General features: G+C 31.8%; 1 protein-coding gene across 1 annotated transcript; it reads left to right on the top strand.

Annotated features, from left to right (window-relative positions):
• Window positions 1-6,834: 6,834 nt before the first annotated feature.
• LOC103490168 (kinesin-like protein KIN-14F) lies at window positions 6,835-19,627 on the top strand. Its single transcript, XM_008449557.3, has 18 exons — window positions 6,835-7,001; window positions 7,103-7,355; window positions 9,755-9,918; window positions 10,024-10,167; window positions 10,321-10,677; window positions 10,795-10,863; window positions 10,939-11,154; window positions 11,248-11,329; window positions 11,430-11,525; window positions 11,888-12,067; window positions 12,207-12,313; window positions 12,395-12,573; window positions 12,686-12,850; window positions 12,922-13,175; window positions 13,477-13,640; window positions 13,722-13,916; window positions 18,043-18,785; window positions 19,270-19,627. Exons 2-18 carry the CDS (start codon window positions 7,193-7,195, stop codon window positions 19,415-19,417), a joined length of 3,426 nt encoding a protein of 1,141 aa, XP_008447779.1. The 5' UTR covers window positions 6,835-7,001; window positions 7,103-7,192; the 3' UTR covers window positions 19,418-19,627.
• The last annotated feature ends 6,019 nt before the right edge of the window (window positions 19,628-25,646 follow it).

Genomic DNA, 25,646 nt, shown 5'->3' with positions numbered 1-25,646 from the left:
CTTTGTGTTGAGAAGAAACTTGGTGAAGGAGAAGTCAAATCGATTTAATTTCGACAACAATTTGACAACTCATAAAGGACGTAGAATGGATACGATCTCCCTAACTAAGAAGATAAGCATCTTAAACATAATACTTCTAATCGTAGACGAATTCGAGGGTTCAAAATAGAAAGTCTACTAAAATATCAAAGATAACAAATAGTTATTGTTTGCAAGTTTAGAATTTAAACAACCATACAATGGGAAAAGATTACCCCAAATTTCATGGTTTAATATACATGCAAAAAACAAAAATAAAAAAATAAAACACGTACGTCACATGCTATACTATCAACTTACGAAAGAGTAAAAAAAACACACAAAAAAAAAACATACGTTACATATTTGAAAATTAATGCATAAATATCTTTAAAAAATAACCACAGTAAAGAGTGAATTGATTTAGTGATGAACTTCAAAGTTAATTAATTGACTCAATTTATAAGTTTTACGCAATATTTAGTAGAACAAAATTGATATATTTATGAAAATTCAAATTTTAGATTAATACGATTATTGTTAGTTCAAAATAATTATTTATAAAGCCTAAAATTTAAAATATAAATTGATATTTACCTAATCTTTTTATACGATATAATAGAAATATCATATCAGATAAAAGAAACTTATAAATGCACGTAACTTTTAATTATTTATGTGGCCAAAATATTTATAATAGAGTTTTTAAGTATTTTGGAGGCAGGTGTGGGGCGATGAGGTTTAAGGAATATTTAAATTTAACTATATCTGTTTCAGTTTGTGTGGAAATAAACAGACATTTTATAAATTCTAAACCCTTTTACTTAATTAGTTAAATTTATCCAAAATCCCAAAGTTGTTTCCGTTTTGAAATTTTAACATTTAGGTAGCATTCCTATAACCATGATTACGGCCACATGTAAATTTTTCATCCATATTTTTATATTTATAAGTTTCTTATCGGACATGTAGGATGTATTGATATTTCTATTATATAATATAAAAAATTTAGACAAATATCAATTTATATCTTAAATTTTGGCTTTTTATTAATTAATATTTTAAACTAATAATAATTGTATTAATTTAAACTTTGAATTTTTATATGTGTATCAATTTTTCTTGTTTTCTAGATTTCGTTCTAATATTGTGTAAAACTTATAAATTGAGTCAAATTAATTATTTCCAAAGTGCATCACCAAATCAATTCTGACTCTTTACTACAATTACTTTTGAAAGACATTCATATTAATTCTCAAATATGTTGGGTAAGCTTCTTTAAATGTCAATTTTATATAATAAATACGTTGATTATTTAAAAAAAAAAAAGACTACTAGTCCAAATTGTTTTACTATGAATGTCAGATTTTAATTGATATAACTATAAAGTTTCATATGAAAATTTTCAAAACGAGATGTAATAGAGAGTAAATGACTTATAAAAGTTCAAGTAAGAAATTGATACAATCCTATAACTCAAGACTATATAATAAATGAGGATTATTGTGGGTATTAAAAAAATGAAACTATTTATACAATATAGCAAAAGGCTTAATATGACTGTAGTTAGTTTTAATATTTTTCTATTTTTTAAAATGTCCTATCATAAATTGATATATATATATATATATATATTAGGGAAACTTTCATAAATATAACAAAACACCAAAATATTTACGACCTAGGTAACAAAATCAAAAAACTTATAAAGCCGACTTTTTTAAAAAAAAATATTTCAGGTTTGTCTTTCCTTTTCATCTATTTCTTCTGCAATTTTTTTTTCCTTTCCGTCTTCTTTTTCTCTTTTTCTTTTGCAATTTTTCTTTTATTTTTTTATAAACTGTTATTTGGTTGAACATGTGTATTAAATATAAAAATTTATTTTTCTTTTATTTTTTTTAATTGTTATTTGGTTGTTCAAGATCGTGTACCAAATATAGATCTTGAAAAAAAAATCGTTGGAATATTGATACATTTAGATTTGGTAAATGTAAACGATCTTGTACCAAAAATAACCAAATCTAAACGATTGTGTACAAAAAAATCTTTTAAAAAAAATCTCTAAACGATCAAATCTAAAAGATCGTATGCAAAAAATAACCAAATCTAAACGATCGTATACCAAAGGAATCTTAAAAAAAATCTCATGTAGCCAAATCTAAACAATCTTGGTACAAAATCGTGTACCAAATATATTATGCGCGCAAGTGCCAATTAATCAGGTGTTGACGGGGACATTTTTGTTATTTTTCATTGTAGGCTTTTTTCGTTTTCGAAATTGTTTTATACAATGTAAATATTTTGTCACTTTGTTATATTTTTTAACAAAAACCCTAAAAAAAAAGTTGATAACAAGATGTCTCTAATATAATGAAAAATATATAATAAATAAAAAATATTTTAACTCATTTAAAAGAAGTAAAATATATATATATATAATTTTTAGAGTTCTTTTCAAAAATAAAACAAAACGTTAAAATATTTACACCATATAGAACAATTTTAAGAAAGAAAAAAGCCCACAAGCCCATAACGTGAAATAACAAAAATACCCCGCAATTAATCAGTCACACACGCATGAAAAAATGATTTTGTATCTAGTTTAAACAATCTCGTACCGAGTCTAAACGATTTCTTAGCAATGATCTCGTAGCAAGTCTAAACAATCTAATAGTAAATCTAAACGATCTCATAGTAAGTCTAAACGATCTCATAGCAAATCTAAATGATATTGTACCCTTGTACCTAGCCTATACGATCTGATCTTCTACGAAGAAGAAAAAAAAGATGAGAAATGAAGAAGAAGAAAGAAATTTTGGAAGAGGAAATGAAGAAATTGGTAAATATTTACATAAATAACCATAATATTGTAAAATGAAGAAGAAATAATAGTATGAAAAAATTAATAATATGAAAAGAAGATGAATAAATCGCAAGGAATAATAAGAAAAAGAAGTGAAAAAATGTCAGCATTATTCAAAGGCAAACCTGAAATTTATGAAAATATCATGGGCTTTTTGATTTTGTTATAAGGCCATAAAAAATAGATCCAAAAATTTAAAAATTACAAATGTAGGATTTGCCACAAACTTTCGGTTGTAAGGGTAAAGGCACAACTACTACCCTACAACCATATTTTATTGAAAATAAAGTATTATTTAGTATATATTGTAATTTGAAACTTTAAAAATTAATATTAAAATATAAAAATTGATAATGTAAAGGGGACACGTGTCCTTGTTGGCCCCTTAATAGCCCCTACGGGCCATAGATTTGTGGTGTTTTGTTATATTTATAAAAATTAACTTAATTTTTATGATTTTTTAAGAGATATTAATCAATAATTACCTTTTGTGCCTAATTTATAACTGCATTTGATTTTCTTTTTTTTTTTTCTAATAATTGTGGGAGAGGTTATTAAATTTCTGACTTTAAAATTGATAGTTCAAATACAGGTGTAAATTTAGTTAAGATCATTTTAACCTATCTCTTACTAAATTAACTCTAAAATTTTAATTAATCATTAGTTTAATTTTTACCAACTTTCATAAATTAATTCACATATAACTGTTATGAAATAAAGAACCAAAAACTAAATAAGAACACAAAAGAAGAATAGAGAAGAGAGGGAGAAGAAAATACAATTGAACTCAATTGTGGTGTGTATACAAATGATCTCTACAACCTCTATTTATAGGGTTGTGAGAATAATGGTTACAAAATCAAACATAAATAGGAGACAAAAAACTTATAGATATTGATGGAGAGGTTATTGGATGAATTTGTAACCTAAGGAGGTTATGGACATCTAATAATATTTGACTTTAATATTGAATATTCATAATAATAACATATTTATTTAAAATATATTTAATTTTTAACCTATTTTAATTATGGTACCATAAAATTAATAATAGTCCCCATAAGTGAGTTCATTGGTACGAAGATCCTCGTGTCACCCTGGTTCTTGGACTCATCATGAATTTGGACGTAAAACATTCTTTTTGGTATATAAGACTCTATTATTATTTTTATGTAGAGAAGAACTCTATTATTTTATTGTCTTTAATTTTGGCTGACAAAATACATTAACTCATGACTTAAAATAAAAAATTCTTGACGAAAAGGAAGACAAATTCAAACTGATTTATTTTATACAATAAAAGCTTAACTAACGGTAAAACTTCAATTTTTTTGAAGACAATGATAATAAACCAATAATAAAGAGTTAATTTTATTGTTTGAAAACTTGTGAACTCATGTAAAGAAGACGAAAAAACCCGTAAAATTTTTGAAATCAAAGCAAGCCAAAATATGATATTTAGTAAAGGCATTATGTTTTCTTTCAATTTTGCCACTGAAGGCCATCGGCTAGATGTTGTGTATCACTATTTTGTAGTATATTTTGATGATCTACAAATTTCTACGTGTGACCGTTGGATAATGTAATTATTATGTGTCTAATTAAATTCATTTTGTATCTTTTTATTAGAGAGTGAAAAAAAAGGTGCATAGATAACAAAAAGTTTAAGGGAATGTTTTTGTACAGTAATTTATTCAATGAAATTGTGATAATGTTTGACATCAATACACTCCAATGTTAAAACAAGAAATTGTTGGGAGAAAAGTAGTCCCATTTTGAGCACTTATAAATTAATACATGATAGATAGTATAAATATATTCATTATTATTATTATTAGTATTATTTATTTGTTAAAAAATATTGATATTTAATATTTATTTTAATGATTAAAGTCGTATACGGGGCTTCTGACGGCGTTTCGTTTATTGAGGTCCCGTCTGGCTTTAAAGCATTGTTGTTGTTGCCGTTAATCAACGGCTGTTGTACTAGAATCTCTCTCTTTTCAAATTTTAAATTTGAATTATATTTTTTTTTTGTTTTTATTTATTTAGTGTATTTGTTTTATTTGTCCTGGATAACATATTATATATATATATTGGAATTCGTACCTCATGCTCATTACATAATCAACAATAATGCTTTTTTAAAAAAAATAAATATCTACAACAAAATATTAAAACCAAAAGTAATTTTCATTCTAAAAAACAAAATATTATTTTTCTCTAAAAAAAAATTGGTCTTCCACGGTTGTATGGTATTACATTTTATCTTATTTTATTTTCGTAATAAAAAAAATGTTTTTTTATTATATATATTAAAAAAAACAAATTGTAAAAACTTTTGATGTTGCTATTTTATTATTACCTTTTTCATATAAGATATCATTGAATAAGTAGTTAGAATTGAATTAGTTATTGAAACTGTCTTTTCTTTTATCAATAGATGTGGTTACTATTTTGCTATATTTTAAAAATATTTTTTTTAATTTTTTATTTAAAATAATCTCTTCTTTTTCTTTAGACAAAATAATACTAATAATAAATAATATATTTTATTATTATTATTATTATCATCCTCTTTTTACTATACTATTTATTATGGTCTTCACAATCTAAAGAACATCATTTAATTTTATATTTTATCTTTTATAGTTAATCTTTTATTTTATTTTTTTTTTCTCATTTTAACCTAAATTTATTTAGACCGAAGTTTTTTTTAGTACAATAAGAACGAAGATTATACCTACAAACATTTTTAGCATTTACATATATTTTATGTAAATTAAACTAGGTTGAAAAGGTGGAAGAGGAAATTTGAATTATTAAAAGGTAAATATTTGTATGGCAACACCATAGTTTAATATCATAATTTTGATTTTAGTAATAATATATTTGAATAAGAATAGAATTGTTCAAAATTAAAAAAAAAAAATTACGTAGCATCAATCAACACAAAATGCTCAAAATCAAAATACACCCAAACTCAAAGTATATAAAAATATGTGAACCTAACCCCCACGGAAATGAAGCAAAAACGTCCACATTATTTAGATAAAAGTATAAAAATACTATAGTCCTATATATATCATTTGAGAAGGTTTTTCTAAGTGAAATAAATAAAAGCAAAAGTCATACTTCATAATGGAATAGAATAGTTTCCCATAAAAACTATAGTTTATTTCAATTATATATATATATATATTTAATCATCAGTATATATTCAATAATTAGGCTCACAAAAACTCCTAACTAATAAATATAATATAGAATATATTTCATCCCTTCAACATTTGACACATACTAAATGATATGTATTATTTTATTCTTAAAAAATAAGATATATTATTTTGTTTTATGAATATCATACAATTCTTTCATTTTTCACACGACAATTTTTAATTGGACAGCTATTAACTATGTAAAATTAGATGTACTTCAAGTTACGTTTAAATACATAGATATTTCTTTTTTAGCCAACGATGAATGAAAATAGTATGCAAAATTTTTTATAGTTTAGTTCAATTAACATTGGATAATTTTTTTCTACAAGAAACAACCCAAAAATCTTATATCCAAAATATTGTTTGATTCAAAATAGGGTCAACTAACAACATTTCAAATTTTGAATCAAAACAAAATTTGGATCGTGAAATTTAAGACATTTATAAAAAATAATTTCTTACTACTCTGATATGAAATGAGTGAACGGAAAAAAAAAAAAAGTTAAAAGAAAAGAAATGTAATAAAAATTGGATTTTCTTAAAAAGAAAATATTAGAATGAAGTAAAAATGAAAATGGGTTGTATTTAAAAAGTAATATTTTATATAGAAAATAAAATGGGGGAGTTTTGGTCAGTTGTCTTTATTAAAGGGTTTCTTCTTCTTCATGGAAGCCATTAACACTCCATAACGTTACAATTCTATGTTTTTCTTTTCTTTTTTTTTTTTTAAAAATTAATTTGAATAGATTCTCTCTTTCTCTCTCCAAAAATTTTCCCCACGTCGAAATAAAACCAACTGCTTCTTCAAAAAATCCTCACAACCCATCACCAGAACCTCCTTCATCATCTCTCTTCTCTGCTCTCCTACTCATGAATTTCAACTCCAACTTTCTTTACCGGTAAACATTTTCATCACTATACTTCTTTTTTTTTTTTTTTTTACAACATATCATTCCAATCCCAATTCCCTGATTCCACATTCTTTTTCTTTTTTGATTAGGTCCTGAACTCAACAATAACTCGATCATCTGTTTCTCGAAAAGAGGAATTCGAGATTTCTTGGAGTTAAGAAGAATCGATTCAACCCACAATGCCGCAGGATCAACTAACCTTTATGAATTCCAAATTAATATCTCCCAACAAGAATGTGAAAGGATTGAAAGCTCTGTTTGCCATTTGTAATAATGATCAACCTTCTTCTGAGGAAGTTATTAATGACCATGAATTGGCTCAACGCAAAGCCGAAGAAGCTGGTATCAATTTTAAATTCATCGCTACTGATTTTTTTTTTTTCTTTCAGCTCTTTGATTTTCCTTTTTTTCTTTTTTCAAAAATTTCAAATTATTTGATTAGATTACTCTTCATTCAGTGTTTCTTTCTCACAATTTGTTCATCAACTTCTTTCTTTTACTTTTTCTTTTTTCCCCTCTCTCTCTCTCTCAATTTGAAAGTCACACCAAACAGTTCCTAAGAAAGTAAAACTACCAGAATTCAAAATTTAAAAAGTCTGCATTACTTTCTTTCTTCTTTATTATTATTTTTTTTACCCTAAACCTAAATTACTATTAATATGGGAGTGGGTATTCTTCAATTGAACTCGACTGAAGGGTAAAATGGTAATTTACTTGATGCCCATAAGTAATAAATGATATTGTTTTGGTTTGGCTACGGAGAGAAAAATTATTTTCCTGTAATTTAGGCAAAGGTGAGTGAGTGGGGAAGATGAACAGAACAATAAAGAAAAGAGAGAGAGAGAGAGAGATTAAAGTTGTGGGAGTAATGTTTACAAATGAAACCCTGAATTTAGGTTTAAGTAATGTTGGGTCCATCTTCTAAAGACATAGGTCCATTTTCAGCCGAAAGAAGATGTTTTCTTTTCTTTCTTTTCTTTTCCCTCCTCTTTTGATCTTTTTGAATTGAACAATTATGGTTAAAAACACCTTTAATCTCTAGAATTACATTAAGTCATGATTTCATTCTTCAACTTTGTGAAATTTAATGTTGATAATAATTAAAGAGAGTTTCTTATCGATACCAAAGAAAAACTGAAATTGATTACAAAATACAGTGAGAATAATTAAATGGACTCTAAAAAATTTGATAGATTGCTATTTTTTTTCTTCCAAATAATTAAATCCTTAAAATTAAAGATTTTATCAAAATTATGTAACATATATAAAGACTTCATAGTTTATAAACATATTTGGTTATTGATTAATTTATCAATTTAGACTATATTGTTAATTTAAATTAAATGAAGTAGGTAAAGTTAGGGATTAAATTGTTAGTACCATACAAAAAGCGTTTTCTTTTAGCAAACAATTATAGTAGGTGAAAGGATTAGGGAGATATATGATTGAGCCATTGCCTTTAGGATTGATTTATGGAGTGGGAGTAATTATATTGATAGAGATAGAACTTGTAGGGTCTTCACTCCATTGGCATTAACCATTAACTGCACGCCGTCAGATTACTCAATTATGTTCAAGTTTCTTCTGTGGTTGAATTTAGCTTTAAAAGAATTGTCCTTAGGAATAGGAGGAAAGCTAGATTGAAAATTGTAATTGCAGGAACAATAAAGAATGAAGAAAAAACAGAGGACCATTGACCTATTCTTCCCCTGCTTTTAATTTTACACTCATAGGTTTCTTATTTAATTATAACTTTTAATTTCATTAATCTATACAATCTTATGCTTCATGTATTACACTAAGTTTTGATCAGTTTTGTAACTTGTAAGTTGCAATACATTTCGGTTTGGTGAGATGGTATAACTCAGAAGCAATGTTATATAATTCAGGAGCAATGTTATATAATGAAACTAGGCTTTTTTATTTTACAAGTCTCTGTCCAGTTCATTAAATTAAAATTTAAGAACTAAGGGATTTTCGACAAAAATGCATTTTCATTTCAGTATTTTTTTTCCTTTTCTTCCTTTTTTTAAAGATTGAGATGAAACTAAGACTCTTCAAAGGTTAGGAATAAAATTTGGAAAATGATACCATTATGTGGATGGAATTGTATATCAGAGGTTTCAATTATTTAAATTATATTTTAAAATGTGAAATCTGAAAGGGTTTTATTCTATCAGAATATCTATAAGAAGCTGAAAATGAAGATAGGAACGCAGGAAACCGAGTCCATAACAACTAGAGAGGGATGATTAATTTGATTAATTCATGACTTGATAAGGGGAAAATATTCAAAATATTTTGCAATATGTTATATGTTTAACAATTATGTCCTTTAAGTTACAATTATTGTTAAATTTTTAAAATCAGGCTTGTGTTTAGTCTTACCCATCCTGGAAACACTTAAAAAATTGTTGATGGGAGTAATTAACAAAACAGAGGAAACTGATTAGCAAGAGAACAGAATTTAAAAAAAATAAAAAATCTGAGTAATTAACAAAACAGAGGAAAATGATTAGCAAGAAAACAGAATTGTTAAAAAATAAAAATAAAAAAGGTGAAGTGAGTTATCCATGAGATTAGTCGAATTACGTCCAAACTGGTCTGGATGGTCATGGTGGCTATCAGGAAAAAGAAAGTATCATACATACTATTCGTTTTGGTTGTTTAATTTTTGTAATGAACACTTAATCTATGACTAATTTATTCTTATTGCTATATGTAAATGTGATGTTTTTCAGCATCAAGGAGAAATCAAGCAGCAGAATGGCTACGCCAAATGGATCATGGAGCATCAGGAGTACTATCGAAGGAGCCCTCCGAAGAAGAATTCTGTCTTGCACTTCGCAATGGCCTTATCCTCTGCAACGTCCTCAACAAAGTCAATCCCGGTGCTGTTCTCAAAGTAATAATACGCTTTCTAATGTTATTGACTTCATTCTTCTTTGTGTATATTCTGACTAGAAACAACTAAAATGGGGGTGAAAAATGTGCTTATTTTTTACAATAGGTGGTGGAGAGTCCAGTTGTAACAGTTCAGTCAGCAGAAGGAGCTGCACAATCTGCAATACAGTATTTTGAGAACATGAGGAACTTCTTGGAGGCAGTTAAAGACATGAAGCTCTTGACATTTGAAGCTTCTGACTTGGAAAAGGTTCTCTTCTTCTCTTGCTCTATCACCTTAATTAACTTCTGCTTACTAGTTTTATTTCGGCCACAAATCACCTTATCTTAATTCATTCTACTTGAGTCGGTTGAAAAGTTTTACTCAAATGCTCATGTTTTGGTTTGAATTTGATGTATGCAGGGAGGTACTTCAGGACAAGTTGTAGAGTGTATTCTCTGCTTGAAAGGATATTACGAGTGGAAGCAGGCTGGTGGGATTGGGGTTTGGAGATATGGAGGAACTGTACGAATCACATCTCTCGCCAGAAGTTCACCATGCATAACTGAAAGTGAGAGTACAGACGAATCAGTAGACGAATCGGATACATCTCAGTTTGAGCAGCTACTAGACTTCCTCCATCTTTCCAATGAAGTTTCAGTTGAAGAATCCAGAACTTGCAGTGCTCTCGCTTTTCTTTTTGATCGTTTTGGACTTAAACTTCTGCAAGCATATCTCCGAGAGAGTGATGGGATTGAAGATTTGCCTTTAAATGCAATGGTAGGTAAGGCTCTTTTCATGCTGTACGTCATTTTTTTGCTTCAAAACATCTACTTAAAAGCTTAGACGACTGGAACTAATTCTAAATCTGACATTACGTATTATAAAATATTGAAGGTAATTGATGCATTACTTAACAAGGTTGTTAAGGATTTCTCTGCACTGCTTGTGTCCCAAGGAACTCAGGTAATTGATGCAAACATTCAACAAAATGCATGGTAGTTTAAAGTGTTCTTAAGTTTTATCTATTTGTTTCTACAGCTTGGACTATCTCTGAAGAAAATATTGAAAAGTGACTTGAGGTCACTGTCAAAATCTGAATTCATTGAAGTAATTTCCCGATACATCAACCAAAGAGCTAATATGGCATCAAGCGACTTCTCCAAGTTCTGTGTTTGTGGAGGAAAAAGTGAGGTTATTCAAAGGGTTCCTGCTGACCATGTTGAACTGATTCATGCTCAACAGAATCAGATTCAGGTTTTAATTGCAAGAGCTTACTGTATTTTGTTGACAAGCCTATTTCAGTATGTGAAGTCGTTTCTGATACACTTTGATATTGTTGCTCTTCAGGGGCTAAAGTCAGCATTTGAAGAAACCAAACTTGAAGTTAAAAATATACAATCTCAATGGAATGAAGAAGTTGAAAGGCTACGTGAGAACTTCAACCTCTTTTGTTTTTCTTTTTCCCATACAGTTGCATTTTTTGAAATAGGTATGAACTCAATAATCTTACAGTCCGTTTATTTTCCCAGAACATCATCTCAAGGGCCTTGAGATGGCTTCCTCTTCTTACCACAAGGTCTTGGAAGAGAATCGTATACTTTACAATCAAGTTCAAGATCTTAAAGGTAATAATAATTTGCTCATCTCATTTTGCAACTACAAAATATGAACACTGTAGTTTGGCTATTGTATCTAAGTTCGACTCATTTTCAAACACTTTGATACTTGTTGAACATGTCACGTACACCTGTTGGACATTTTGCATTGGAGCCATGCCGGCACTTATTAGACACATGTTAAATAGTTAGGAAACATACTGAAACCAGGTCTGATATTTGCAAACATTTATGGATTTAGAAAATGTATATTTTCTAGAAACATGTTAATGTTGTGTGGATGGACATTGTTAACAAAATGATGTCTTGCCCGTGTCCATGTTTCTATGATTAGGAAAATAATTGGATTAAATGTCATTTTGTAATCACAGGAACAATAAGGGTGTACTGTAGAGTGAGGCCTTTCTTATCGGGACAATCAAATCAGCATTCTACAGTGGACTATATTGGAGAAAATGGGAACATTATGATTGCAAATCCTCTAAAGCAAGGCAAAGAAGCAAGAAGAGTATTTTCCTTCAATAAAGTTTATGGAACTAATGTTACGCAAGGTATTGATAACTAAGATTTATAACTAAGTTGCCCATATTCAACGTGTAGGCTTGGAATCAAATACAAATAGCTGATCATAATATACACTTGATCTGCAATTATACGTCACTTACGATAAGTTTCTACAAATTTTTGCAGAAAAGATATATATAGACACTCAACCATTGATCAGATCTGTTCTTGATGGTTTTAATGTTTGCATCTTCGCATATGGACAAACTGGCTCGGGAAAGACATATACAATGGTATGCATTATGAGAACATAAGGGAATTTGATAATGTTTTTGTGATATACAACATATAAACCGGTTTTTATTTTCTTGCAGAGTGGCCCAGATTTGATGACTGAGGACACATGGGGGGTTAATTATCGAGCTCTCAATGACTTATTCCAGATATCAAATGCAAGGTTGGATGTGATGAAGTATGAAGTTGGAGTTCAAATGATTGAAATATACAATGAGCAAGTGAGAGATTTGTTGGTCAGTGATGGCTCAAACAGAAGATATCCTTTTAAACAACCAATTGAGAGAGTGCAACTTTTTGCTTATGACAAAAAAATTTCTTCTTTTGTTGAGTATTTCTACTACTACATTGGCTTTCTTAACCACTTGAACGTTAGATATAAGAAACAACTCCCAACTTAGTGGCCTCAATGTGCCTGATGCAAGTTGGGTTCCTGTGACCTGTACTCAAGATGTTCTTAGTTTGATGAGAATTGGCCAGAAGAATCGAGCTATTGGTGCTACGGCTTTAAATGAAAGAAGTAGTCGCTCACACAGGTATAGGTCTTTCTCTTTCTCATCCCAATCATACAAAACTGGACTCTCTAAATAAACGTATCTTGTTGTAGTGTTTTAACAATCCATGTCCTTGGAAGAGATTTGGTCTCCGGATCCATCCTTAGGGGATGTCTTCATCTAGTAGATCTAGCTGGGAGTGAAAGAGTGGACAAATCTGAAGCTGTTGGCGACAGACTAAAGGAAGCACAGCATATAAACAAATCCCTCTCTGCACTTGGAGATGTGATTTCTGCCCTTGCACAAAAGAGTGCACATATCCCTTACAGGAATAGCAAACTCACTCAACTCCTACAAGATTCTTTAGGTAACCACCTTTTCAGCATTCTGTTGGTTGATACTCTTTCTTGGATTTTTGTTTTAAATTAGTCAAATTTGAATAACTGCTGGTGATTCACCATTCTGTTGGTTGATATACTCTTTCTTGGATTTCATTTTAAATGTAGTCGAAATTTAGCGACTGCTGGTGATTCAGCATTCTGTTGGTTGATACTCTTTCTTGGCTTTTCGTTTTAAATGTAGTCGAAATTGAACGGCTGCTGGTGAGGTCAAATGGATTTGATTAGAAGGAAGCTATAACACGTTTTTACATTTTCCTTAACAAACAGGTGGACAAGCTAAGACGTTGATGTTTGTACATATAAACCCCGAAGTTGATGCACTTGGAGAGACAATTAGCACACTTAAGTTTGCAGAGAGAGTTGCCTCTATAGAATTAGGTGCAGCCCGCTGCAATAAAGAAAATGGTCAAATTCGAGAACTCAAGGATGAGGTTAGTTCTGACCATTCTATTTTCTTCTTTTCCCTTCCATGTAAGTCAGTTCTTAACTTTGTGCTTCATATTCTTGTTCAGATATCAAATCTTAAATTGACATTGGAGAGGAAGGATGCAGAGCTTGAACAACTAAAAAGTGGCAGTGCTCGTGCCTTTGTAGAAATTCAAAAGCCAAGAGCTGCATCTCCCTTCCGTGTTTTAAGACATGGTACCAATGGAGGTGCTAAGCCTGAAAATTGTCAGCGGCCTTTGGATGATGCTAAAACTTTTGAGGTAATCAGACCTTGTTTACTGTCATGTACTTTGAATGTTCTGTGCTGAGATAAAAATGTTCAATTATAAATTTGGTCGAATTTCACGTAGTATCTATTTAGTTCCTAAGATTTGATGTAAAAGGTAGTCAAAACTCATACATTTCAAGAAACAAATGTGTTTGATAGTATCTTGGATCGAATACCCGTTTGGGTTTAATGGCTCTGATACCATGTTTGATAATATGGAGTTCCATCTCAAAACCAATTGGCAATGAGAGGAGTAACCCATCTACCTTATAAGGGGTGTGAGTCCCCTTGGTTTTTCCAATGTGGGACTCAACAACATCTCAACAAAATGTATTGAAAGTAGAGACGAAGAACAAACACTTGGAAATTCTAGTACAGGGAGAAAAACCATGGTGCTGATAATTTTATTATTTTCACTGCAACAACTAATAGTGTTTAAATTTGCAACTAGCCTGGCCTTATGTTTGTCAAGGGTACTATTTGCTATGTACTTGAGTGTAAACACCCATTTGCATCTGACAATCATGTGTCCCTTAGGGAGTGTGCAGAGATCCCAGATTTTGTTTTTTTCCACGGCTCTCGTTTCTTCCATGACAACAGCTTGCCACTAGACACTCTAAAGCAAGGTGGATACTTTGGGGTATTGTGGTAGAGTCAAGACTGATAGTAAAAGCTCAGAACTGTGGTGAGAAATTCTCGTATGACACATAATTAGAGATGGAGTGCTTTGTACAACACCTAGTACCTTTCCTCAATGTAATAGGAAGATCAAGAGATGGATCATACTTGTATTTCCTCAACAACAAGCTCATTCTCATCAATCCTATCCTCTCTGCCTATAATGACCCCATCAATACTGCCTTACTCACCTATATCTTCAGGAACAACTGTCTCGGTCCCATCATTCTCACCTGCCTTACTGTCGGTATGTGAGTCAGTTGAATTTGTCCCGGACTTGTCAATATCACTCATTCTATTATTAATATGTGAGTTAATGGAATTAGTCATACCTTGATTTCTTATTAGTTTAGAATTCTGGTTTGGAGTCGTCTGAATAGCAAGAGAATCTGCTTTTTTTTTAGATTCCTCGTATAGTACGTTTTTCCAAGAAACTTGATTTATGGGTAGGACTGTACTGTGAGGATTAGGGTCAGGTAAGGTAGCCACAAGTAAGGTAACCTAAGAGAAGCATATATTAGACTCTTCACTCGCACTCTCCCTAAAGTAGGCGAACAGGAAAGAAAGGACAATCCTTAATAAAAGTGACATCCATGATAACAAAGTACTTACGTGAAGATGGATAGAAACATTTATTAGCCTTGTTGGTACAGAAGATACACAACAAACATGCAAGCCTGAGCCCGAGGAGTGAATTTATTTTGGTTAGGTTCATAGCTATGAACATAGGCTGTGTATCTGAACATCCAAAGGGGAACATCAGGGATGAGACAAGAGTAAAATGTTGAGTTGGCTTATAGGGTTGCAAGGGAAAAGATACTCAGTGTTGTTTAGCCCGTATGCACATATCACAAGTTAAAGAAGAAACATCAACTTTAGAAAAAAGGTAAAGAAATAAGTATTTTATATACTTAAAAGTTAGGGTGCCCTAAACAGAAATGTCACAACATAAAGTCTTTTTTGGAAGTAGTAAAGTAGGAAGATAAAAGACTAGTTCTAGAAATACTGCTAGAGGAGGCATCATCATCAAGCAAGTAAAGTCCTCTATTATGTCGGGCAATGCCAATCATGCTCCCCGAGCTTAAGTCCTGAAAAGAAACATAGTTAGGTAAGAATGTTGCTTTACAATTTAATTCACGAGTAATCTTGTTTATTGACAGAAGATTATATGAAATTTGTGACACATGCAAGAGAAATATGCTCTTTCCTGGCAATGGGAGCCAAGGAACCATCATCAATTCTTATCTTCTCATTCCTAGGACACAAAGTGTTTAGAAGAACCGTTTAAATGATCTGTGGTACCAGAGTCCAAGATCTTCTTACCATCAATACTACTGAGACTAAAGGACTGAGGTATACTTGACTGGACAATAGCTCTAAGTGTGGTCACATTGGCAGTCTCACTCACATGGGCTCGTCTTGTGTTTTGTTTGTTGGTGGAAGATCGTCTCTTACCTCTTAGGGGACAACCATGCAATTTCCAGTACTGCTCCTTGGTATGCCACTGTTTCTTGTAGTGTTCATAAACGGGGTTCGGTTTTCCACTATTCTTTCCACTATCATGAACAAGGGTCTTCACACTAAAGGTAGTAGAATCAATAGTGGGGGTTGGTAGGATACTCATGGCACTTGTACGATCCTCCTCAAGACAGACTTTAGAACAAACTTCCATCAGAGAGGGAACAAGTCTCTGGCCCAGTATATGCCCTTGTACAACATCGAACTTAAACTGGAGACCAACAAGAAAATCTTAGATCCTATCAGATAATTTCCTCAATCCTCGAGTGTTGTATAATACCATCACTAAGAAAATTCCAGACAATTGCCCTACACAGATCCATATCCTACTAGATAAAAGAGAGTTTGTTAAAATAAGACATCACATCCATCTCTCTTGTTTGTATTCGTGGACCTACTTTCGCAGAGTATAAAGCAGAGAGACATTATGATGCTTGGAGTACAGTGTGTGGGCCGTGTCCCAAATATCTTTGGCGGTTGCAGCATACGGTAATGGTTTGCCAATCCGGGGTTCCATACTGTTGATCAAAGAGTCCTCCCCCTCCCCTTTCCAGTATTATTTCTGTAGGTCTCTAGGGGTTCCATGAGGTATCTCTCCTGTTAAAAACCCAAACTTGTTGCGCCCTTTAAGAATCATTCTAATAGATTGTGATCATGAAAAATAGTTTCGAACATTTAGTTTCTCCCCTAAAAAATACCGTGGAGATTGTGTCACAATATTAGACACATAAGAAGAGGACAAAGTAGGGAACGGGGTTACCGGATTCATTGGTGGGGTCAAGTGGGGGTGGTGGAAGGGGCCCCTAGTGTATCTTCAAGTGCTGCCATTTGTCGTTGAAGCATGTCCAATTGATGCTGAGCAACACAGGGAAACGAACCTTGTACATGTGGTCGTGACTTAGCAGAGGATTCACCCACCTCAAAAGTTGAGTGGGCTTGAGGGTTTCCAACCTCGGGACCGACACTAAGATTTGTGGCTAAACCAAAAGTTGGCGGCTGGACAAGACCTGATGGCATTGTGTGGACAGACTGAGCAATACCAGAAGCAAGTCCGTATTAAGAGTGCACCTGTAAGGGCAGCGCTGCGTGACGCTTTGGCTGGATCGAAGCTGAGACGACGCTTTTGATGGAGGAATTGAAGTTGGTGGTGTGTGCAGGCTTTGTGTGGCTGACGGAATGGAATTGCCGGAGGAGTGCGGCTGAGTAAGGCTGTCCGGTGAGTTCTGTAGCTGTCGGAACCATTCGTCCATGGCGGCACTAATCCAGGCTTCAATGGCGACAGCAACGGTGGCATTGATGTTGCAGCTGTCTCTTCTGCTAGAGTTCCACCATGGGTGTAAGATCATCGACAATTTCTTCAATATCGTGCTTTGATACCATATTGAAAGTAGAAACGAAGAACAAACACAATTTTACGTGGAAGGAAAAAACCACAGTGCTAATAATTTTATTATTTTCTAATACTTATGAAGGTACAAAGGGGAAGTATTTATAGACAATGCGAGCCTAATTAACCGAATAAAAAATAGAGTAAAGTAGATTACGGAACTACCCTTGGACTTTCAACTTGACATGAGGCCATTATTTCTAACAAATGTAATAACGGGAGATAAAAAAACCAGATATTCCCAAAAGGTGTTTGTGCATTTAAAACGTTTTGAAACAATTTTAAATTGTACTCTGGCCTCTGGGTTAGTTCCAAAATTCAGTCGCACAAAATTACTCTTTTTTTATTAGAAGTGGAAATAGGGAATAAGAGAATGAGATTGAGATTAATAACAACACTTCCCTATTTAGGGAATACAGCCTTAGTAAAGAGAAACTACCCAACTGATTAATAACAAAATTATCGTAAACTAACTACCTGAATAACAACTTATTCTATCTAATAATCTGTTTTGACTACATTTTGATGATACCAGGCAAGAAGCTACTCTTCAGGAAAGCAAAGAAGGCCAAGATTTCCCTCTACTTTCACGGAGAAGGATGCAATAAAAATGCCCCTATTAGCTGAAGAGAGATCAACAACTAGTTCAAGCTCTGGAAACCCAAGGTCACCATCTCCACCAATCAGGAGATCAATATCAACAGATAGGGGTGCCTTTATAAGAAGCAAGGTCCAAACGGAGACGAACGAGAACCAACCAGTTGCAAAGCCTTCATTTTTGACAAGAGTGCACGTTAATAAGTCAATAGCCTCAGTCCCAGCAATCGATAATCGAGGAAGAGTAAACATCAGTTGTCAAGAGCATGAAAACTTGTCTGATACATTGGTTGGTATCCAAAAAGCAATGGCCTCAACGAAGAAGAAACAACTGGTTTGCCAAGAAAATAACGAAGATGAACAACAGATGAAGCAGTCTCTAAATACAATGCTGCATGGTGGTGCAAGGAGAAGCAGAAATGAAGGCAAAACCAAAGCAAAGCAACAACAGTTACCTGGTACAGCAGCTAAGATTAATAATCAGAAGCAGCCTGAGAATGTGGTAACAACATTACTTACTGACATTAATGCGGCTGGAAGAATGGAGGATGCAAGAAAGAGCGACTTCTCTGAAATGGATAACGAGCATTTTGTTGTGGGATTGCCTCTTGATGGTGCTTTAAAGGTGAAAAAAACTCGTCAGAACTTCCCAAGAAACTCTCAGAATCTGGAACCACCAAGGTACAATACAAAATTATATTATTCGCTAAAATAAACCATAAGCTTTAAGTTTTTTGGTTTTAGAGATGGTTCAATAACATGATATGATATTATTAGGGTAGGGGTTTTTGTGTTTATACTAATAGTTCAATGTTAGGCTTCCTTAGTCAAATTAAATGTCTAAGCCAGACACGTGAAGGCTACCAAAATTACATCTAAATGATTAAAGGTTAACTTATAAGTTCAGTCCAAGAACTAACAAGTATTTACGTGCCTGTTTAATCTTCAACTTTAAAGAGTGTCTGATATATTAGTGAATAGGTCCCTAAAATGTAAAAATGTATAATAGGTCTCCTTTAACTTTCCAAGTTTAGAAAAGTAAATCCAAATAGCTACATAATCAAAATTGTAACTACTTAATTGACCGAATATAGATATATATAAAATTAAATGTAATGTCTAATGAGACTCTAAACCTTGCATTTTGTGGCTAATTATGAAACAGAATGACAGTTTCCGGCGTTGAAAGCTTGCTCACTACCAGTAAAGTTGAGAATGTGAATCGCAATCAAACTGAAGTTAGGGAAAAATCAATGCCTGAATTTAGAAGAAGTAGATCTACACCTCGCGGGAAATTTTTGGTAATACCATGAGATAGGAATATTAACACCGTAAATGAGCAATGAAAATATATTTGTTTGTAGCTATTCTTTTTTTTTTTTTTTCTTTTTTCTTTTCACTTTGTTATTCTTTGTATATTAATTATAATGTTCCAAAATTGTGATTGATATGGGATTGGGGGTCCCTTTTGGATGCTGATGGTTTGATGGAAATTTGATGGTTTTGAAATGTTTCCTTTCTTATATATGCCACAACAAGAGTGACAAACTCCTGTTCTTAGCCAAAGTTATTTTGAGATGGGAAAAGGAAAAGTTGAGTGTCTTTTGACTCGTACAAAGCTTTGGAACTTTGCTTCTTCTATAGAATGATGAAGCTGCACAACAAAATAATGGTCTTAATTTTACATATTACAACAGACAATAATTTGATTGACTTATAAATTGATCTTGTTCCAAAGTTGTGCGAACATGAGGATAAGTTTCATTAGTTAAGAAAATATGCTATTTCATATACTAAAATCTGATTCGAATCTTTACCTTATATTTTGTTGAACTCTCAAAGGAAGAAAAAAATAAATTTAGTTTGAATACTATTTTGGTCTCTATTCTCTAAATGGTAAGAGAATAATGCTTAACCTAAAGTTCAAGGTATTAAGAAAACTTTGAATCTAAGAAACTTACACTTATACGAATTTAAATCAACCAAAAAAAGACCAGACTTAGATTATCTCATAGATTAAAAATCTAGAAACAAGTTGTAAAAAAAGTCTTAATGTAAGATATCTGATTTCATTTCTAAAAAGTCTAATTTGATTACAAATGGAAGGTTAAAAGAATTATTATAGCATTGCAGAGATTTTAATCTTTGTAATGTAAAGTGCCACCCGACTAATGGCGGAAACCATATTTGACTATGCATAAATAATAATTAAAACTAAAATTACCTTAAGAATGTTGTGCGAACTAATATAATAAGTCTCCAAAGTGCTTGGATTTATGAAAACTTAATTGTCATGATCTATATCACTAAATTTTCAAAATGTATATTTTGGATTTTAAACTTTTAGATTCTATTTTTGTTTCTAAACTTTTAAAATGTCTAGTAAATTTTTTATGGTTCAATTATACGTAGGATAGAAAAATTTGAACATTTGACCTTTTAATCAATAGTTCATGTTTTATGGTAGTTAAGTTCTATTCATGTTGGCTTATATTTAACCATATGCTCATGTTATCTTTGTTATCAAAGTTATCAATCCAACAAAACAGAAAATCATATATATATTATAGATCTGAGCCCAACGAATTCACGATGTCTCTTTAAGACAAATTTACTCACCCTAGTGCTTAAGTTTTGAGAGTAATTATCTCTCAGGATAGAACTGATCAACTTTCTTCTAAGAATAGCACTCCATCTAGAAGATCAACGAGCGAAATTTTGCGGATCTACTGAACGTCAAGATTTTGGATAATGAAGAGAATTCTTTTTGAAGAAGACAAATGATTATAGACAATGATTTCTACTTCAATCAAATAGAAAATGACCTTATTTATAAACTTATCCGTGGTCATTCGAAAAGTCATGTGATTTTCTATTATTTAGTTATTAATACTTTTTATAAAGTGATGCATTCATTCATGATGCATCCATTCATGAAGAAACACAACCAATAACCATTTATTCCAACAATCCCCCCATAAATGGTAAGTTGACAAATGGAAGAAAATAAGCGTTCGATATTTTTCCAATGGAGAACCTGCATGAGGATAAGTAGTATAAACTTTGAACTTTCTCTAGTGAACATCAATTGAGTTTACTTGGGTAATCAATGGACATTATGCCTTGAATTGTCAACCGTTTTAAAGTAAACTAAGACAATAGATCTCACACAGCTTCTCATATAACAAAGTTTGTTCTCATGATTGTGTTCGTTTTGGCCTTGAACACCGTCTAGTCTCATGAGTGTTTTAGAGAATTTGCCTTAAAATTCTCACAGAAATGGTCCCTTCACACTCACATAGTTGATTCATGTACAGAACATCGTATATGCTATTTTTATTAATAATTGCCACTTATAGAAATCATTAAAAGCATGTTGCTTACCTTAAAACCATACTAGCACTACCTCATCATTTGTAGAATGGGTGAAAGATTTTTAATGCACTGCTCATTATGTTATTTACAGATCGGTTTTCCCGTTGAACCTAGATCTAAGACAAATTGTCAACCTAATTGACTGAAGATTCTAAGATCTAGGTTGGGTTGCCTCCCTAGATAACTTCATATTATAGGCTTTAATCCCATTCTTTTTTATGAACTTTCATCTAACTCCCTAGTTAGGACTTTAGTAAGTGGATCCGCAATATTATCTTTTGACCTCACAAAGTCAATTGTGATAATTCCACTAGAAGGTAGTTGCTTGATTGTATTTTGTCTTCATCCTATATATCGAGACTTACCATTATACATTATATTACGTGCTCTTCCAATAGTTGTCTGGCTATCACTATGTATACATATTGCAGGCATCGAATTACCAGTAGGGAATATCTTTCAAAAAGTTTTGAAGCATTTCTGCTTCTTCTCCAATCTTATCTAAAGCTATAAAATCAGATTCCATTGTGGATCGTGCTATACATGTTTGTTTAGAAGATTTCCAAGATACAACCCCACCTCCAAGGGTAAAAATGTAACCACTTGTGGATTTGGAGTTTTTAGTGCTTGATGTCCAGTTGGCATCACTATAACCTTCAAGTACAACAGGATATCGAGTATAGTGTAATCTATAATTTTTAGTATGCTTTAAGTATCCCAACATTCTCAAGATAGCTTTCCAATGATCTTGACCTGGATTACTTGTATAGCGACTTAACTTGCTTACAGCATACGCTATATCAGGACGTGTATAACTCATGATGTACATTAAGCTACCAATGATGCGATAGTATTCTAATTGTGCTATACTATCTCCATTATTTTTACCTAAATGGAGACTAGTATCAATTGAGGTCTTTGCATTCACAATGTCATGTTTTTTATATTTCTTCAGCATTTTATCAACATAATGTGATTGAGACAACACTAATCCTTGTGGAATTCTAGAAATTTTAATACCTAGAATAACATCTGCGACACCCATGTCTTTCATCTCAAATTTATTGGCCAACATTTGTTTGGTAGCCTTAATAATGTTGATATTGCTACCTATAATTAGCATATGATCAACATACAAGCATACAATAACATGGTCATTCTCACACATTTGTCACATTCATTGATTTTAAACCCATTGACCATTATTACACTATCAATTTTTTCATACAATTGTTTTGATGCTTGTTTTAGTCTATAAAGAGACCTAATTAATTTGTAAATTTTCTTTTCTTAATTAGGGGAAACAAACTCTTCAGGTTGTTGCATGTAGATCTCTTCATCTAACTCACCATTTAAAAATGTTGTTTTGACATCCATTTGATGTATCTCAAATCCATGCAAAGTTGATATTGCTATGAGAATGTGAATGGAAGTAACTCTAGTAACTGGTGAGTATGTATCAAAATAGTCAAGCCCTTCTTGTTGCTTGTAACCTTTGGCTACAAGTCTTGCCTTATATTTATCTATTGATCCATCGATCTTCATTTTTCGTTTGGAAATCCATTTGCAACCAAATAGTTTACTTCTTAATGGAAGATCAACTAACTCCCAAGTATGGTTATGCATAATGAACTCAATTTCACTATTCATAGTTTCTTTCTAATATGGAGCTTCTAGAGAGGACATGGCCTCTTTAAATGTTTGAAGTTCGTTTTCTAACAAATATATTAAAAAATCAGACCCAAATGATTTTGAGATCCTCATCCTTTTATTTCGTATAAGTTTCTCATCCTTTTACTTCGTATAAATTCCTCATCCTTGTTTAACCCAACATTTGATCTATTATGAGATTCACTCATTATAGTATATATTAATATAACGTTTTTGTAACATTTCTTCGCAAGACATTTTATGTGGAAAAACATTTTCAAAGAATGTTTCATTCTTTGATTCCATGATCGTATTAACATGTATATCTGAAATATCTGATTTATGAACTAGAAATCGATATGCACAATTGTTACTAGCATAACCAATGAATATGAAATCAACAATTTTTTGTCATATTTTAACCATTTTAGGTTTAGGCACGACATCCTTTGCTAGGCACCCCCACACTTTTAAGAATTTCTATGAAAGTTTTCTTCCTTTCCATTTTTCATGAGAAATATTTTACGACTTCTTATGAGGTATTATGTTTAATATGTAATTTGCTGTCAACAAAGCTTCTTCCCACAAATTTTGGGTAAACCTGAACTTATAAGCATTGTGTTCATCATTTCCTTAAGTGTTCGGTTTTTTCGTTCAACAATTCCATTGGATTGGGGTGAGTAAGGACCAGTAGTTTGGTGAATAATGCCATGTTTTGAACAAGATTGTTCAAAAGGAGGAGCATATTCACCACCTCGATCACTTTTTATTGCCTTAATTTTTGTGCTAAGTTGATTTTCAACCTCTTTTTTATAAAGCTTAAACACTTTGATTGTCTCATCTTTGCTTTCCAACAAATAAACGTAACAATATCTTGTGCAATTATCTATAAAAGTAATAAAATACTTTTTTCCACCTCTAGTTTGCTTAAATTTCAAGTCATAAATATCACTATGAATTTAACTCTAAAGGTTTGGTAATTCTCTCAGTTGAATGAAAATGTGTGCTAGTCATTTTTGATTCCATACATACCTTACATGTATGATTTAATTTTGGAATCAAGTTCATATTCATTAGCCTACGCAAAGAATTGTAATTAACATGTCCTAGTCAGTCATGCCAAATAAATGACTCAACAATATAAGCAAAAGTAGATACTTTATTATTAATACTACTTTTGGGTACAACTGTGAGTACATTTAATTTAAACAAACCATCACTCAAATAACCCTTTCCAACATACATCTCATTTTTGGAAAGTACAAACTTATCAGATACAAAAACCAACTTGAAGCCATTCTTGTTAAGCAATGAACCAGATGCTAAGTTCTTGCGAATGTCAGGAACATGAAGCACATTGTTGAGAGTGAGTTCCTTGCCAGATGTCATCTTAAGAATCACTTTTCCTTGTCCTCAACCTTTGAAGTAGAGGAGTTACCCATAAATAATTGTTCTCCACTAGAGACTAACACATATGATGTGAACATATTTTTGTTGGCACAAATATGACAAGTAGTCCCAGTGTCTGCCACCATTCCTTGGAATTGCCTACCATGTTGCATTCTGAAATGACTGCACAAAGGTCAGTATCTACAACACCATTTGATACTTCATCAACTTCTATGATATGAGCTTGAGCATGTCTTTCTTTTCTAAAAGTTCTTTGGTTTACAACAATCCTTAGATTGATATCCCATTTTGTTGCAGTTGAAGCACTTGTCATTGAACTTTTTTGTGAATCACGGTTTTTTATTTGAACCTTCACCAAAAAAATTTCTTTTTTTGTTACCTTGTGGTCTATTTTCCAAAATGTTGGACTTGGAATCTATTGTACTATCCATAGCACACTTTTTTGCATTTCTATTATTCTCTTCAATCTCAAGTCGAACTACAAGTTCCTCAAGTTTTATCTCTTTACGTTTATGCTTGAGATAATTTTTTAAGTTCTTCCATGAGGTTGGCAATTTTTCAATGATTGATGTTACTTGAAAAGATTCACTCAAAGCCATATTCTCAGCATGTATATCTAGAATTACCTGGATTTCCTGAACTTGACTGATTACAGTTTTGGAGTCCACCATTTTGTAATCCAAAAATTTTCCAACAATAAATTTCTTTGCACCAGCAACTTCAGTTTTGTACTTTTTCTCTATTGAATTCCATAGATTTTTTTGCTGAATTAACACTACTATATACATTGTATGGTGTGTTGTCAAACCCATTCAGAATGTAACTTTTGCAAAGATATTCTATATGTTTTCATGCATCGATTGCAAGTTGTTTTTCTTTGTCAATTTCTCCCTCAGGTAAAATGGGAGCATCATCTGTGAGAAACTTTGCCAAATTTAAAGTATTGAGATAGAACAACATTTTTTGTTGTCAACGTCTGAAATCAACACCACTAAATTTTTCCGATTTTTCCCCATGGATAACACTAGGAACTGAATTAAAGTTTGTTGAAGTCATTTCTTCAAAACAAGATAAATGTAAACAAGTAATTAAAAAAAAAATCTCACA

This window comes from Cucumis melo, chromosome 1, assembly GCF_025177605.1.
Source record: "Cucumis melo cultivar AY chromosome 1, USDA_Cmelo_AY_1.0, whole genome shotgun sequence".
NCBI classification, from domain to species: Eukaryota; Viridiplantae; Streptophyta; class Magnoliopsida; order Cucurbitales; family Cucurbitaceae; genus Cucumis; species Cucumis melo.
This window is presented reverse-complemented; position numbering and strand designations above follow the sequence as displayed.